Raw genomic sequence first — 17,049 nt, forward strand, 5'->3', positions numbered from 1 at the left:
ATTAAGCTACCGTAGACAGTGCACCAGCTTACAATGTACATATATGGAAAATGTATAAGCATTTTCATTCTCTTCTATTGTGAAACACACAATGGATAAATGAACTGCAGCTATGCAATGCATTTGAGACGCATTTAAAACCTAACTGGATTCCGAGCTTTGTATGTGAACAAATACGTATCCTATTCCTTGCCCGAAAAAATAGGTTGCGACTGGACTGGCGAGCAGGCTGCTGTTATCTAATACACAAGGTTTGCGTCTTACTTTAATGCACACATTGGTTAACTTATTTAGCTGCAAGCACAAATAATTCCGATTTTAACAATATTAAGAAGTAAGTAAAAAAGATTATACCTTAATTGAAGGAGTTATGGTGTTTTAGTCTCGTATTTTATGAAGGATAGTTAGTATGAATGTTTTCTTGTCCATGTTAGAACATAATTTATTGTTTGGAAATAGAATTCAGTTATGTTATCAAACTGCAAACATTTGAAACCCACCACGTTGGGTGTACATCATCACTCGCACAAGGTCGAGGAAATACCGCGCTAATGGACAAGCGATTCGCTGTAGTCTAAGACACAGGCTTCTCGTGTTTCTACGTTACCACCCATTTGAATATACATTTATTCTTTGTTAAATTGTTTTTTTTTTAATTATATCGGTTATAGGTACTGTACATCAAACCTTTAATTAAGCATTGATTTCAATCATAGCGCGTATCAAAATAAATATAAATGTCATCAATAAATGTAATAAAACGTTTTACAGCCGTACGAGTTGAAAGATAAATACATCTGTACATTCTTACATTTTGTTACTGAGAATTTAATGCATTGCACTACCCACTTCTAGGCGATATTAACAACATGATTATACCAACACACACATCTTATGTATCTGTAATCTGTTAAAATTAATCTAGGTTTAACAAATATTATACGTCTTTTTTTTAAGCTGTGAGAGAGAGGGGGAGGGGGGCATGAACTAAGCAAGGAGTAGTAAGTAAATTGAGTTGAAAAAAATATTTAGAAAGCGTTCGAGATATGGCAGTTTAAGTATTACAATGCTACATGCTTGCGGTAGGTGCAGGCACGATAAAATTAACCGATGCCCGATAGCACGAAAGGAATGGAAGAAATCGGCGATCATTTCGAATTTAAAATTTTTGAACAAGTTTTATTTACATCCAGGCCGTAAAAAATAACACTATTAGTTTAACCTCTTCCAATTCATTAAAATGCATACTCATTGCTGATTTCATTCTTTCATTTAATTAAATTACATTTTGTTTTGTTATTGAATGTAAAAGAATATTTGAGTCGAAAAAAGGTTTATTAACACTCGGTGAGCAAAAGTTTTGTTTAGATTCGGATAGTTGAAGGGCGAGTAGAGGACTGATGTTTAAAAATACTACTAGTAGATTCCAGATATTTTCTAATTGTCTGATCAGGGACCCTTCTTCCCCCAAAGAAGCGCACAGCGATCGCGTAAAGAATGTTCTTATTTTTATTTTCCAACCAAATTTTTGTGGGCGATTTCTCTAAAACTAGTGGACCGATTTATATGAAACTTTTAGATCTGATAGAAAATGATCTGAACCTTATTTTAAAAGGAGGCGTCACTTCCGGTTTGGAGACATTCACAATTAAGCGATTTTGAGAGGGTCAGCTTGTCCAGGGATAAACTAAACGATTTAAGATATTGAGTTGTAAATTTTTGGGATTGTAGACGAAAGGTGGTAGATCTGACATGTTCTATTTATACTGTCCTGTGCACAAAAGCGCTGAAGCTCACTGGAGCTTGAAAATTAAGGTAAAAAAAGCGTCGTGAATTTTAGTGGTTTCATTTCAATATCTCTTTTCTTGGTAGTATTTTGTTATAACATGATCAAAAACAAATAAACTTTATAAAGTCAAGAACTTTCATTTTACATCAAGAATAAGGGACTGACCCTTCAAATTAGGGGCCGAGAGAGCTCTAAAGTCCTTTGATGATAACTTTTAACTGTGAAATATTTTGTTATACGTTATAGAGTCAATAATATGCATTATAACATTGTTTACTTAAACACGGCAATATTTTACTACTGTCTCACGTATTAAGGGAGTTTAAGGGACCAGAATTCCGAAACTTTGATCCTCATTATCTTAAAATGGAGGAAAATTATGAAAAACAAGGAGTTACAGGGTCGGTACCTAAAAAGACCTTCTCTAGATATCTTGAGAACGGTACAGAATTTCTAAACACTTGTTGAACAACATGTGTTTGAACTGAAGAAAAAGGAGCTAGCCCTTCGAATTAGGGGCTGAGGGGACTGTAAAGTCTGTAAATGATAACTTTTAACTTTGAAATATTTTGTATTACGTTAGAGAAACAATTATATTCATCATAACTTAAACGGGTAGTAGCTACGATTTTGGAATATTTTTAAAAGTTTTTATTCAGCGAAATAATACTTTAGAATGATAAATTTTGTAACAAAATACAATTTCTGTTATGTCCCAATCGATAGTTTTGACGAACTTGGTCAGTATAGGCAAGTGACTTGAATTTTTGTCTGGTAGACAAAAATTGAAATAAAGTCCGTTCGTATTCATATGACCTTTTGTGAACTCATTCGACAGCCTCAATAACGCATGCGTAGATTGCTTTATATAGCAGAAGACATGGCCGACACGGGTATGTCAACTCGCGGACGAAAACGTGTTCTCACAGATTCAGTCAGAAAACGAAATCGGCAAAACATTCAGGCGTCTTATAATAAGGCGCGAGTAAATATCGGCGTCCAGTTTGAACGTTGGAAGGGGTTGAAAGACACTCTGAAGCTCGAGAGCCATGCATATGTCGCGAAAGTTTTACTGGACAAGTGAGTATTAAATTTTGAGTAAAGTGTGATAATTCACGATATTATACAGATTATTTCATTAACAAATTTTAATCTAGGCAGAGAAAAACATGCATGCAATCTATGATGTCTTAATTCCTTTCCGAAGCATCTCTATCGATAATGTTAGTTTTGGGGTACCCCAAGGGGTAGATGTCATACCGAAAAAACATTGTAATGATAGAATTGAATTGGACTTTGAAAAACGATATCGCAGTTGTTTTGTCATCGATTTATATTGCACACTACTTATGCTTTATGTTTATTATATAGGTATGACCTGTATAGAAAAGACTGCTTCGGTTCTCCCAAAGGATCTACAGTCGAGCCCATGAGTCCAGCGGGTGCACCTATTACCTCTACCCCAGGACCATCGTCTTTTCCATACAAGTGTGATGTGTCAAGAATTACTTCTTCAGAGGCGGAAATAACTGAGTATATATTTATTCTGCAAATTTCTCAAAGTTTTTATGTAAACATTTTGATATGCAATGTCTCATTGATATGTTGTGTAGCAGAGAAACTACAAAACATACATAGTAAAAATACCTGATGTCTTGCCTTACATTATGTGGAAGACAACAGACGATATATATATAAAACATTTTCACTACAGATATTCCATAAATGCATCAACTAAGTAATATAATATTTCTGCAGCCAGATAGCTAGAGTCTGGGTAAGGATTTCAGTCCTTTTCCCTCTCAAATATAAGTTTTTCCAATTGAACCATTATTTATCCATGATCCACCCCCACCCACCCCTAAAAAAATTAATATAAAGAGCAAAAGAAATGAATACTAAATAATAATACAGTGCACAAATTCTTGCAAGCGCATTTTTTCTTCATTTTTGTATATAATTTTATGACTGTTAATAATGATGTAAAAATGCATGTGCAAGGCGGATTGGTCCCTGGTGAGAATTGGTCATATGCCAGTATCGTTTGTCAAAGTACACACTGATACTATAAGTTATCCAGGTCTTATCAAGAATGGACGGGGATATACCCTGGCTTGTGTTCGCAGGACGAAGGGTGTATGGAATACAACCCAAGGGTAAATCCCCGTACACCCTTGATTGGACCTGAATAACCTGTTATACAAATTTTGAAATTATATATAGTTTTACTAGTGCTTTGCAACTTGGAAATCAATTAATATTAATTGAAATTGTGCTGAAAATCATTTATTCTTACCAATAGAATGTTAAGATATATTAGGTATTTTGACAAATTATTTATTCATTTACATCATTGCATGTTACATTATTTTGCACAAAGATCTATAATAGGTGCACTTGATTAAAGCAAGAATTGCATTGTGACGTCACATTTTATTTACACCCGCGGCTTCAGCAGGTGCTCGGAAATTTACACCTAGCTTGTTAACCAATCATTTCTCGCATTACAAACGACATAGGAAATAATAGTTTTTTCAACTGACCAAGCAGAGAAATCCTTAAAAGTCACTGTGAATTCAGACTTTTTTATGCTGTGTGGTAATTAAAAAAGAATGCCTTCTATATTTCAGTAAGTCAGATGTATACATGTCTGGAATAGAAGAAATGAAAAAAAGCTGTCGATGTCCCATTGTGAAGGAGTCAAACAGTTTCATAAACCCTTTTGAGTTAGTCATATTGTTTTTGTTTTTTTTTTACACAGTAAATAATAAATTAATCTGATATCAGAAATTCAAAGAACTATATTTTATAATGCCTATGCATATAAAAATAATACATTTTTAGTAATTTGGTTTTATTCCCATATAGTTTGACCATTGATGTGACTGAGGTGGAAATGACAGATGATGATGTAGAGGATGATGATTATGAACCAAGTTTTAACATCACTCTAAGGTACATAATATGAATTTTTACTCCATATGTGGGTGATACAATCCCATAAAGTTTGTAGCCAAAAAAGAAAATAAATTACTCTCATTTTCAATTTAGCTATATAAGGGTCTGGTGTTTATAAGTAGTGAAGAGATGTAAACTAAGATTTCTCTGCTTACAGGTGATTGGCAAGGTGGGGGGGGGGGGGGGGGGGGGAGTTGAAGGGTCAATAAGGGGCCAAAATAGTTTTGTAAAATATAATAATTGTAGATACAAATTATATTTCAAAACAATGCATTTTCTTATCAGATAGAGAAGGACTTGACACCACTGCTGCTACTGATGATGATGAGGATGACGAATGCATAAGTGATGAGGAAATCGAGACTACAGAAGTTGATTTTAGTCAAAGTCCTGGTTGTCATCGCATCAAAACCAATGAAGAGATACAAGGCTTTATGAATGATCAACCTTTCTTGATATATTACAACCAGCTGCTGAGTTTAGCTACAGCAAACATACAGAAAACTTGTTCGCATAAAGGCTGTGGACTAGGAGTAGAAATAAAGAAAGAAGTTGTTGCATCAGCCCTTTACCTGAAATGGGTAATGTGTTTATTCATAAATATAAAATTGCACATCATTTTTTAGTCATCACTTCTTGTCCTGAGATATATAAGATTTCATGATTAGTATTTGTGTATAAAATATTGTATCTCATTATCCCCATTTGTATTTGCTATTTACTTAATACAGTTGTCTATTTTTGTTTATCAGATTTGTCCAGATGGTCACACGCTTTATAGATGGTGCTCCCAGCCAATCTTGAATAGAGGTGTACACATTGGGGACTTGATGCTGACTGCAAGCACTGTCCTCTCAGGAAGTAATTTCCAAAAGATATCGATGTTTGCTAAATTTTTACATCTTCCTATTCTTAGCAAAAGCACCTTCTATAAAATGCAGCGCCAGTATGTTGTCCCATCTGTCGATGAACACTGGATAAACCACCAAAATGCAGTACTGGAGGAGTTCAGAGGAGTTGATTTGGTTGTTCTTGGTAAATACAAATATTGCTTCTATGCATTTGTAAACTATCAGTATTTCTGTCCTGACAAGATTGAGATTGGACAAATATTGGATAGTGAAGATGCAACAGTCCAACAATTTTTGTGTTGGATTGTTAGCTGGTTGATTGCAACATTTGTTTTATTGGACTTTTGTTGGTTAGAACTAAATATAATACCTGTAAGGGTATAACATTAGACATTGATGTAGTTCTAACTTAAACAATAATGTTTTCTTAAAATTGAAGGGGATGGAAGAATGGACAGTCCGGGACATTCCGCGCAGTATTGCTCTTATACCTTCATGGAGTATACTACCAAAAAGATCCTATGCATCATCACCTTAGACAAAAGGTTTACAGAAAAGAAAAGTACAAACTTGGAAAAGGCGTGCTTTATAAAGGGACTTGGGTTTCTTATAGAGAAGGGGATGAAAATTATAGAAGTTGTGACTGATGCACATGTGCAGATTTCATCACTAATGAGTGCGTATAAACTGTAATAAGTTTTTTTGTTAGTACATGTAATATACATGTACCTTTGTATTTGTTACATAGCCAGGTGAATATTTTTCATGTTTTTACATACTAAAAATTTCAATGATAAATGAAATCTGATATTTTTTAATAGAGAAAAACTATCCAGACATCAAGCATTTATTTGATGTTTGGCATGGGACCAAGAATTTGGGGAAAAAAATCATCAAGGTAAGCATGATATACTGTGTTGGCATGTGCTTGTTCCATTCGTAACACTGAAGACTACAGTGAAGAACTTTGCATGAATTAGTTATAGCAATTTCATTGACATTGCGATGCTTTCATGTTTACTAAGGCAGGTCAAGAAAAGAAGAATAAAGGTTTGCTGGACTGGACCAAAGATGTGGTTAACCATTACTGGTATACAGCACAAACTTGTACTACAAAAGAAGACTTTGTTGTAAGTTAAAAATTTCATAAAAACCCTTTTCTAGTAATTTAAAGTTAGAAGACAAATTAAGATGGTAAATTTTTTTCAGGGGATGTGGATTGGTGTATTACATCATGTAGTAAATGTACACAGTTGGATATTGCCATTCAGTTCCAGTAATAAGTGTGAACATGGTCCATTGACATCTGCTAGAGAGAAGGGATGGCTAGAAAAAGATTCGCCAGCTCATGTTTCCTTAAGGAGTATTGTTCTTGACAAAAGATTATTGAACAACATCCCATATTATCTGAACTGCAGGTTCATATCATTTGTCAATTCTTAGTTTAAAGTATTTCTAACAGTATCACAAATAAAAATATATTTTTGTATAGATATACATTCTAAAGTTATTCTAGAACAATTATTGAGGAGTTTTTATGATGCTAACCCTAGTTTCAACCATGTTTTATTTTAGAAAATATTATTTTTTACAATTGAAAATCTTTTATTACTTCAGAAGTACAGCAGAGTTGGAAAACTTCCAGAACCTCATTTTGATGTACGCATCGAAGCGACATTCATACACGCCACCTGCTTACCGATGTCGAAATCTCTTGGCTGCATTGGATCATAATGGTCACATTGATAGAGAAGTTATGACAAACAAAGATGGATCTATCAGGTTATAACAAGTTTTGTCAACTTAAGCAAGGAAATGTTTATTTTGATGACATTTTATCTCATAGTGCAAGGAACATAGTACTACTTTGAACTTAGAATACAAAAACTTGTAGGCAAACAAATTAAAGAACGGGTTCTCTTGACTTAACTTGCATTGTTCAAGGAAATTTTACTTAAAATGGAGAGGAAACTTCATGTGCTTGTATAATACAATGCATTTAAAAACCATTTCATGTAATGAGGAGGTATGCTTTGCATAGTGGATCATTTGTTTATTGTATTGAATAGAAATTCATTAAGTAATATTCTCTCTTATTTAAGGTACCAGAGAGTTTTTCAGAAGAAAAGTAGTAGATGGTCAGTCACAACATGTAAAGAACCAAAACAGTATTCATATGTGCCTGAGATGATGCGGAAGATTATCCTTAAACGCCTGGATGATGCCATTGGTATGAACCAGAAGATGGTTCTAGAGCAGGATGACCCCAGGAGAGTTTCATCTCACCTTGCACCAATCCCCCCACCACCTACTCAACAGATTGTTCATGAACAGCGATCACGATTAAGAACAAGTGTTGACATGGACAAAACTATTGATTACTGGGTAGAATGAACTCATTGTGGACTACTCTGTTCCTGCTATCTTTATGATAGACATACATTTTACATGTCTATGATTAGCTATGAGGCGTGCTTTCATGTACTTAAATTGATATTCAATTGATAGTCATGTTATTTATCATTGGATTTTTAAGAGGTTTTCTATACTTCTTGATCACAAAGCTCTTCATAAGGGAAGGTGATTTTAAGTGGAACTTTCCCATTTCATGAGTGTGCTTTATTTTTTTATCTAGATGCACGTTTACATAAAGTGTACATGTAGTTTTTTCAAAGAATAACATCTTGAGATCTAGCAATTTTTCTGCTTTTACATTTGCATGTAATTTTGAATTAAATTAGATATGTGTTCCATGTGAACAGTTTTTATGATATACATGTAGGTGTTTGCTCAACATAAAAGAAACTTGAAATTTGAACATTAGTGCTGTTTATTAATATACATGTATATTATCCCAGACGGCCACCCACAAATCCCCTATATTGTCCAAAACTGTCAGGATAAGTATCTCTTATCCTCCACTTGCAGCAGCTTGGAATGACACGGCGGTTTCCTGCCCCCAAATGCCCATGCTGCCAGAGGATAAACTGCTGGTATCCTGCGTGGCGATTGCTCCGGTTAAAGTCGTCGTCCTCACCAGCAGCAAGGACATCCTGTCTGTTTAAAGAGATGAAAATAAATTGAAATGGCATTTCAGTGATAAGGCGAACACAACATTAAAAATTAAAGTCATGGGAGTAAACAATACAAATTGATCTAGAATAATATTTTAAAAAAACTTCCTTACCTGTACCGACGAGCTACCATCAAAACTAATGGGTCTAGAACTATCAGGTCAAAGTCCTGAAATTATAGGTATTTACATTAATATTATAATACAATTCTATTAAATGTTTTAATATTAAAATTAGTTATATGTGCGTCATATAGAACTACTTACTGGCAAAGTAGAGAGGCAGTTGGAAGGTGTTTGCCTGCAGCACACCCTCTCCTCCTCGGTGGGCATCTCCCGACACTTGCTGCACACACACCAATTGGGGGAATTGCTTCCGGGCAGTGGATGATATCCACCTTGAGCGGCTTCAGCTTGAGATGCCCGATCGACGATGTCGAGAATTAGTGATGGGTCTCTCTCACAGACGCTCATCACTAATTCTCTCAATGCATCCTCCGTCATCTCGGCAACACGATTCTAAATATTTTAATGAAAATACGAAATCAATTATACAAGAAAATACGACACATACAAGAAAATGAAGAGTGTTACAAGATATCATAGTATACCCTTAGTTGAAGATTTCGGTCTATTACACGCTGTCTGAGCGTCTCGTGTCTGTTTGGCCCCCTGCATATTCCTCTAGCTCTAGCACCCCGTCTCCGAGCTGGACCCTGCCCTCTTGCTCTACCTCTAGCCCTGGCTCTCCCTCTGGCTCTGCCCCTGCTTGGTCTCTCGGGGCTAGAGGAAGACTCTCTATCAGACATAGAACTTCTTGAAACCTGTATAAGTTGCATTTAGAGTATGTATAAATTTGTCTATGGGATGGTAAGTGGAGGGCACTAGGGTGGAGGTAATCATAATATACAAGTAAGCCTAATATACATATGTACGTAGCTTATCCTCTTATATAGAATATGTTTTTTTAAATGTTCAAAATATTGTCAAATGGAATTGCATATTTATAAGGAGTAAAATCTTTTATTTATTATTGATATGTAAATTCTATAACATATAACACAGGCACATGAATTTTGTTTATAAAAAGTGATTCAATATGGCCCAAAAAATCCAACCCCTTTATAAATGTATATATAAAGTACTAGGAGTAGGATTTTTTCATCATACTTTATCAATAGAAGGGGTAGAATTTTTCGATCTTTGGTTTTATTGAGCGATTTGTTGGTAAATAAAAATAAAATAAAATCAGGAGTCTGTGATAACAAACATTACGTCAAAACGTCAGTTGTGAACTGGTGATATGGAGACACTACACCTCGATTCTGATGCTAATCAAATTTTCATAACCTATTTTTCCGTATATAATAATATAGTTTGTAAGTATGAAACGATCACAATTTATGATGATGATTTATATTATATAACGTAATTGAAATAAAAGTAATAATACCCCTTGGGGTACCCCATTCATGTTTCTACGTACACAACATCGAAAGGAAACAAATTTCACTAATTTTTACGGTTTATTAATAGAAATGGATGAAATAATACTTTAAAGAATGAATAGGCTTGCAATACACCTTCCACTGAATATAAATAATTTTATTTTCACATAAAATCATTGTCATGTGCTTACCTCGTCATCCATTACGCTGCATCCGGGTATGTGAAAATCAGCTTCGGTAGACGTCGGAAAACTTCCGATGCATAATTAATACGGTGAGTTCGGACGAATTTGATCAATTAATTAATGATTAGGAGGCTTTTAATAAACACAGTGATGCATTGTTTGAGTATTTGATGTATATAAATTGGTTTTTAGTTACTTTCAGCAGTATGAAAAATATATCAAAATCGTAGCTACTATCCCTTTAATTTATTTATACATGGCAATTGTTCAATCCTTCGTTGCGTAATAAGGATTTTTAGGGGTTAGAAGTCCGAAATTTTGATTCTCAAAATCTCGAAATGGAGGAAAATTCTGAAAAGCAAAATTAAAAGATGCTTAAAATAATGTGATTAACAATCCCCAACCATATATTGTTTGTTATCTGGACCCTAAAAGGAGTTTTCTGACCAGATCTCAAAACGATCTTTCCCAGATAACTGAAGAACGTTAACCAATTTCTAAACACTTCTAAGCGGTATACAAAAATACCTTTTAACTGAAATGTAGGAAAACAAGCTAATCCCTCAAATAAGGAACATCAAAGGGGTAGATATTTTTTTTCCATTTTAGATCCCGCCTCCATTTCCAGATATGTTTCATTGACGAAGAGCAAGAGCAAGGCCATTTCATATTCAAAAAAAAAAAACGGACGGAAAACCTCTTCGTTGCTCGCAACGAGATCGTGCCTAGTTATAAGTATTAGTTTTTTTACAGATTCTTTGAAGATTTTTTAAGATACAAACATTTTGCGGACAAATTACCACGAATGTCGTCGCTTCACGTGTCTCAGACTTTCTAAACACACTAAACGACCTCAGAAAAAGCATGTGAGGTCTGCATGCATATATATATATATATATAGAGAGAGAGAGAGAGAGAGAGAGAGAGAGAGAGAGAGAGGGAGAGAGAGAGAGAGAGAGAGATACACACAAACCATGTTTCTTAACTAATCGGGGCTGGTGATGTGATGGTGGTTAAAAAAAACAGAGGCAAATACAGTAATGACAATTGTTGTAAATTGCATTTTTTATTCGAATATCTGTACAAAAACGTAATTAAAGGAGATTAATCAACACCACCACCAACAACAACAACACAATAATAAAGTAAACTAGTTCAAGTATTAATAATATTTAAATTTTAAGCCAGAAGAGATTGCTATCATACATGTACATAGTCCTTTGCGCAATGAAATGATGTAAAGCTTACGTCAATTGCTGAACGATCTTAAGCTAGGAGATAAATGAATGTTTTTGTTTTGTCGTTTTTTTATTTCAAGGTTATCGTCTTTCCTATTATTGCCATCTTCATCGTCGTATCCGTAACTATTGTCATCATAGTAAATAGGACTAAGTCCTGTCAATGCAAACCTATTTTGCTGTGTATGTGTTTTTGGTTTGGTTTGTGAAATGTTTATTGTCTATATAATTTCAATGTAATTCTTGCAATGTGTTTCATACACATTCTTAGATTTGTATCTAAAATTATTATACGTTAACATTTTTTTATTTTAATGACAGCACCTTTTTTTTTTTTTTTTTTTTACCAAAGATGTGATACATGCAGTAATTTCAAATATTGCGATCTTTTGGTTGTTATAAATTAACGGGCAAAATGTAGTTACAAAATGCCAGACTTATTTATTTTTATTTTAAAAAATAAAATGATTTATAAAAACATGTAATTTATTGTTTCATCTGTTAATGAATTGTAGTGGCATTAGTGCATGTTGATATTGCATTAATGTACTAATATATAAATCGTCAACTTTTAATATAGTTTACTGTTTAATGACTAAATGCATTTAGTTGTGGTTTGGGAATTATATTAAAACATTATTAGGTTCCTATAAAGAACAATTGTTATTAGCTGTTAAATGCGTTGATACGTTGCAAAAAAATCCCAATATTTACAAAATGCAAAACGTTCGGGACAACCACACCATTCCCGAAAAAGAATGGACTCACAAGTATCATCTTGTGAAATAATGCATTTAAACAAACCTAATTTTAAAGAATACATATATTTTGTAAAATTCTAAATGAGTTAAAAGTGACATCACACAGTATAAATAATAAAAAATAAATAAATAACTATAACAAATGCACAGTTCCAAGTTTCTATTCACTTGCGCTTTCTTGATTTTAACATTCGTCTCCAGGTTGTAAACAAGTACAATTTTAGTACTTTTTCAACGTTCATAGGAATATTTATAAAAGTATATGTCATGTTTGACCTTAACAAATGACTTTGTACATTATAAGATTTACGATTCACTAACAAATACAGATGTAAATAAATGGTGTATGATACTTGTATGCTTTAACCCATGATACACCAATTTCAACACAATTTAGTTCTTTAAATCGCACGGTAATTATAATTGTTTAAACAAGCAAACAAACAAACAGAAATTGATTGACTTTTCATGTCATCATTATTTCCTCTAGAAATAAATTGTTCTTTATCTTGACAAAGTATCTTCGATTATCTTTGATAAATAACCTGTAATAAACATAGTAGAACGGCTTGAAACTAACACTGAAACACATTAGCTGCTAACGGTTATGATAGAAAATAGATAACTATGTAGAGACATATCTACTATATTCATAAGACATCTTAATAATACAGAAACTATATCCAATAAGTATACACAAACTTGTTAGTTCGAGTCAAATTACCATTACCCTTCGTTGTTTTTTCGACTATAATTTTATGGACTTAATTATTATTTGATTCTGAGAGCTTGTTAAGATACTTCCTACTACTTGGCATTCACTTTTCAACTTGCCGCTTCTGTTTTCATTCATTCATAAATATTTAAAGAATTTTGTTCTCATGTCATCATATACATCATTGTTATTTCAGGATAAAGCTTTGCGATTCAATGAGCTGAAAGATGACTGAAATATGACTAAGAGGCGAAGGAATGACATAGCCCTGCTTTCCAGACATTTTATTTACCTTTCAGTTAACTGAATGGTAAAGCTTCCTCTGATAGTTTTTTAATGTAATACGGTAAACATACCAAACATCCTGGCAAGCATATACTAAAGATCAAATTTCATAAAAGGTTATATAAATGGTCCTGTGAAAACATACCACACGCTTTAACGTTTACTTTTTCGAAAATCGATAAACAAATAGACATGAAAGTGTTCTTAAATAGCGTGTGTGAGGTTGAATATTTAATCATAGGTCTTAATTTGATATACATTGTACCTCTACACTCTGGGTTGATTTAACATCGAAAGGACGGGGATTGGTTGTTGCAAACTCTCTGTAATTGAAAATAACCGATAACTACATCAAAAATTGTAAATGTATATATATTTTTAATTTTTGATTTCATTAATTAGTATGTTAAACCTTATTATCTCCTTTACGGTTTCAAAACTTTCTGCCACAAAATAATAGGGCTGGATTTTTGAGGGTTGAATTTTTTCTTTACACGCCTCTGCAGGGTCGAGAGTTTTTATCTTTTCAGCATTTCTTAGACAAAACTACAAAAAAACATAATATTTCTTACATTAAAAATCATCCTTGGACATTAAAGTTCGGAGAAATGAAATACAAAAGGACAACACACTAAAATAAGAATTAAAAATATAAAATCCGATACTGTTTCACCTCCAATTCTTCAGCTGAAGACAACAGTGCGGCTCCGTATACTTTTGTTTCCCCTGCTTCTTTCCACAGACCAACTTCAACAGTGAACCAATATAACTAGAATGAAAAAAATTCAATTTCCTTCCTTGATATTCATTGGCATATTTCTTTATATTTTGTGTCGTTTGTGTTTGTTTAAACATATATTTTTGTACAATACCCTAGACAAAACTTTGATGTATTCAAGAGGGGCTCCAAGGCTCGCTAGTCCTATTTCTTGGGCAAACTGAGCAAATTCTTCGTCAGCAAAAAGAGGTACGTGACCCAATAACTCGTGACAAACATCACTGAAATTAATTATTAGTATATATATATATATATATATATATATATATATATATATATATATATATATATATATGTATATATATATATATATATATATAATGCAAAAACCATAAAGTCTACTGTAACGTTTACATGCTGTGTTAAGATGGCAGAGCTTTTTATAGTACAGTGCAAAAAGTTGGGGGGAAATTCAGCATTAAACTAATAACATTTTTTCATATGCAACAATATAATCATTTTGAGACGAATGAATATAGAACCAATTTTAAAGAAACCATTTGTTAACCAATGTGGAGCCATGTGCAGTGTGTATTTCATATACAGGCATTAAGAAATACACCTCTCCGTGGGCATAATGACGTCATACATATACTAATATTACCCAGTTTGAAACTTGTAACATTAAAATTGTTAAATCGCTTGATTTTCATCTCACTAAGAAATTAAGTTTTGACCTTGTCGTGATAAAAACTACTGTCAGATAAACATACAAATGAAAAAACGCGCATTATGACGATTTGTCTGCTCATTTTACGGAAGTTACATGTATTGACACAAAAATGTCAAAATAAATCGTGTATGTCTTTATTTACATCACTGTTTTGATCAAATCAATTATTTTGTTTTAAAAAAAATGTATTAAATGCAGTTCACAGAGGGAGTAGATAAGTAAAAACAAGAACAGCTGTTATCTAAATAAATGATATATGTACTGTTAAATCATTTGATTGCGTGGGACCAATTTTCGTGGATTGTGGGATTTTTGCATATTTATTGGGAGGTTATTTCGTAAATGTGCCGATTTTTAATTTTAAACACATTTTAAAAACACAATCTGTTTTCGTAGAGGAAGTTAACTCACGTGAGAGAAATACCCATAAATACCACCATAATTAAGCAATAAAGAGTGTTAATGATTTCACAGTAATATATGAAAAATAACTCTTGAAATTGTGCTCTTACAAGAATCAACCTCATTGTTGAATCATTGTAAACCATGATGTTCTAAAAACGTATATGGATTTTTTTTTTAATCATAGAAACAATGTTTGGAAACTACTTTTACACGCATTGCGTTGGCTGTTGCATATAGATCCATTTAAAGATAAAACATAGTTTATTTGAAAAACACAGTAGAATGTAAATTATGTTGTTTCTTTTACTTGTTGTCAATAATACAAACGCAATCGGTAAAGCATACTCGTCACATGGTTTGAAGTTGACCTTATAAGGTTTATTCAGGGTTATTAAAATATGGGTCTTCCTCTATTCTCGTCCTACGTGGAATTTACTGACCGCGCATTATTTCCTATTAGGTCAACTACAAACCATGTCATTAATAGTGTTACTCGATAGAAAAACAAATTATCAATGAAAAATAAAATAGTGTATAAAGATATAAACTGTTTCTTTTAATAAAAAAAAGATATGTGTTTGTATGTGTTTCAAACTCACGGTTCCGGTGTGTACTCTGGTCTGGAATAATGACGTATGTACTGTGTAGAATAGAACGTGCGGAAAGCTAGTGCTGCTAGGAAGTCACGAGGAGAAATTAAACCTGGCGCAGGACGTAATCTGAATCCAGTGCGATCTATAAATAGGCAGTGTAAAAGTCAACATAGCTTCAATGCAGGTATGATATATAGAGAACATCATCCTGCATACTAAACCATTTTAAAAAAAAAAAATTTCTTTATTTCTTCGTATTATTATTATGCTACTAACATCATCATTAAGAGACTTTTAAGATTTTTTTCCTTGGGTGTACATGTATAAAATGAATTTTCGGTTTAACTTTTTAGATATAAAAAGTATCAAGTTATGTTGCATCGCTCAAATGACGATTTTGTCATTTTATTTGAGCACAAATTTGACAACATTATAAGTATCAGTTATTACTATATAAATAGTGCATGTTTGGGAGGGTAACAATTGAAATTGACACCCCGAGAAAACCATTGTCAACCGACGCGAAGCGGTGTCATTTCAACTGTTATCCTCGCAAAGAGCCACTATTTATTTTATTATACTGAATCTTAATTTTAGAGAAATTTTCACTGCTTTTGAATAGAAATGACGTGGCGCATGATTTATGCGCATGTAACAATTCATTGTGTTACCCATTGCCAAGTGCGTTGCTACTGCTTAGGGTTATAGATCGGATTATTGACTGCGTCTAAACCAATCAGATTTCAGTATTTAACATGAAAGTATAATAAAACATATTGGCATGTGCCACGACGTGTTGAAAGTAATACAGTGACATTATGCGACAAAAACGTCTAGAAAATGATAACAAGAAACTGTACCCTGTATGGGTTTTTATGGGAACTTTATGGGAATTGTACACAAATATGAATAAATTTACTCTGTAAAAACTTCGAAACGTCCTCTAGTTGTGGAATGTTGTCGGGGCTGTAACCACATTTGGTTTGGAGCAGTTCGAAGTTGATGTTAAATCTTTCACAGGCATAATCAGGATACAATTTGACGAGTGCACTGTAAACGGTTCGCCTAAATACAGCATGTGATTGTTATTAAATTCAACCAAAAACTGATAATGTAAACTTAAATAAAACATCTAATAATTCACCGTATTGACCACGTTTGCCCTTTGAAAAGAAAAGTATAACATTACCATGTGTTGATTTCCTTGTCTGTATAATCCACCCTTGGGATTTCCTGGTCACTATAACAAAACAAACAAAAGTGCAAAATAAGAATTTTTGACATATAACGATTATTA

General features: G+C 33.2%; 3 protein-coding genes across 5 annotated transcripts in view; 1 reads left to right on the plus strand and 2 right to left on the minus strand.

The window, feature by feature from the left end:
• The first annotated feature begins 3,149 nt into the window (after positions 1–3,149).
• On the plus strand, positions 3,150–7,839 carry LOC128184869 (uncharacterized). The gene is made up of 10 exons (XM_052854502.1): positions 3,150–3,322; positions 4,420–4,515; positions 4,658–4,744; positions 5,037–5,328; positions 5,500–5,782; positions 6,038–6,274; positions 6,420–6,496; positions 6,624–6,728; positions 7,216–7,380; positions 7,701–7,839. Exons 1-9 carry the CDS (start codon positions 3,219–3,221, stop codon positions 7,330–7,332), a joined length of 1,398 nt encoding a protein of 465 aa, XP_052710462.1. The 5' UTR covers positions 3,150–3,218; the 3' UTR covers positions 7,333–7,380; positions 7,701–7,839.
• A 189-nt stretch (positions 7,840–8,028) lies between these two features.
• LOC128184772 (uncharacterized) lies at positions 8,029–10,470 on the minus strand. 2 transcript variants are annotated; one of them, XM_052854361.1, is made up of 5 exons: positions 10,311–10,470; positions 9,283–9,495; positions 8,939–9,190; positions 8,786–8,841; positions 8,029–8,655 (listed from the first exon to the last, which is right to left on the minus strand). In XM_052854361.1, the coding sequence occupies exons 1-5, from the start codon at positions 10,320–10,322 to the stop codon at positions 8,448–8,450; spliced, it is 741 nt and encodes a 246-aa protein (XP_052710321.1). In that variant the 5' UTR covers positions 10,323–10,470; the 3' UTR covers positions 8,029–8,447. The 2 variants fall into 2 exon arrangements, with proteins under 2 accessions (XP_052710321.1, XP_052710320.1); XM_052854360.1 differs by having other exon boundaries at positions 9,283–10,470.
• Positions 10,471–12,761: 2,291 nt separating this feature from the next.
• LOC128182878 (phenylalanine-4-hydroxylase-like) overlaps positions 12,762–17,049 on the minus strand; it is a 43,025-nt gene continuing 38,737 nt past the window's right edge. The window contains exons 6-13 of one of the 2 annotated variants that reach the window (XM_052851644.1): positions 16,942–16,992; positions 16,672–16,817; positions 15,759–15,894; positions 14,176–14,302; positions 13,977–14,072; positions 13,716–13,849; positions 13,569–13,626; positions 12,762–12,848 (exon numbers count right to left, since the gene is read on the minus strand). In XM_052851644.1, coding sequence (XP_052707604.1) covers positions 12,831–12,848; positions 13,569–13,626; positions 13,716–13,849; positions 13,977–14,072; positions 14,176–14,302; positions 15,759–15,894; positions 16,672–16,817; positions 16,942–16,992 — 766 coding nt within the window. In that variant the 3' untranslated portion in view covers positions 12,762–12,830. Of the gene's footprint in view, positions 13,627–13,715; positions 13,850–13,976; positions 14,073–14,175; positions 14,303–15,758; positions 15,895–16,671; positions 16,818–16,941; positions 16,993–17,049 lie in introns of both variants that reach the window. The other variant, XM_052851643.1, reaches the window with a different exon arrangement.

The sequence above is a fragment of the Crassostrea angulata genome, chromosome 5, assembly GCF_025612915.1.
Source record: "Crassostrea angulata isolate pt1a10 chromosome 5, ASM2561291v2, whole genome shotgun sequence".
Lineage (NCBI taxonomy): Eukaryota > Metazoa > Mollusca > Bivalvia > Ostreida > Ostreidae > Magallana > Magallana angulata.

Bases quoted from the DNA above. Each gene is read 5' to 3' on its own strand.
- LOC128184869 (XM_052854502.1), top strand. From the start codon at position 3,219: ATGAGTCCAGCGGGTGCACCTATTACCTCTACCCCAGGACCATCGTCT. The intron at 5,329-5,499 runs GTAATGTGTTTA...TTTGTTTATCAG, and splicing joins CAGCCCTTTACCTGAAATGG to ATTTGTCCAGATGGTCACAC. The intron at 5,783-6,037 runs GTAAATACAAAT...TTAAAATTGAAG, and splicing joins AGTTGATTTGGTTGTTCTTG to GGGATGGAAGAATGGACAGT.
- LOC128184772 (XM_052854360.1), bottom strand. From the start codon at position 9,510: ATGCAACTTATACAGGTTTCAAGAAGTTCTATGTCTGATAGAGAGTCT. The intron at 8,842-8,938 runs GTAAGTAGTTCT...CTATAATTTCAG, and splicing joins ACTGCCTCTCTACTTTGCCA to GACTTTGACCTGATAGTTCT. The intron at 8,656-8,785 runs GTAAGGAAGTTT...CTCTTTAAACAG, and splicing joins ATGGTAGCTCGTCGGTACAG to ACAGGATGTCCTTGCTGCTG.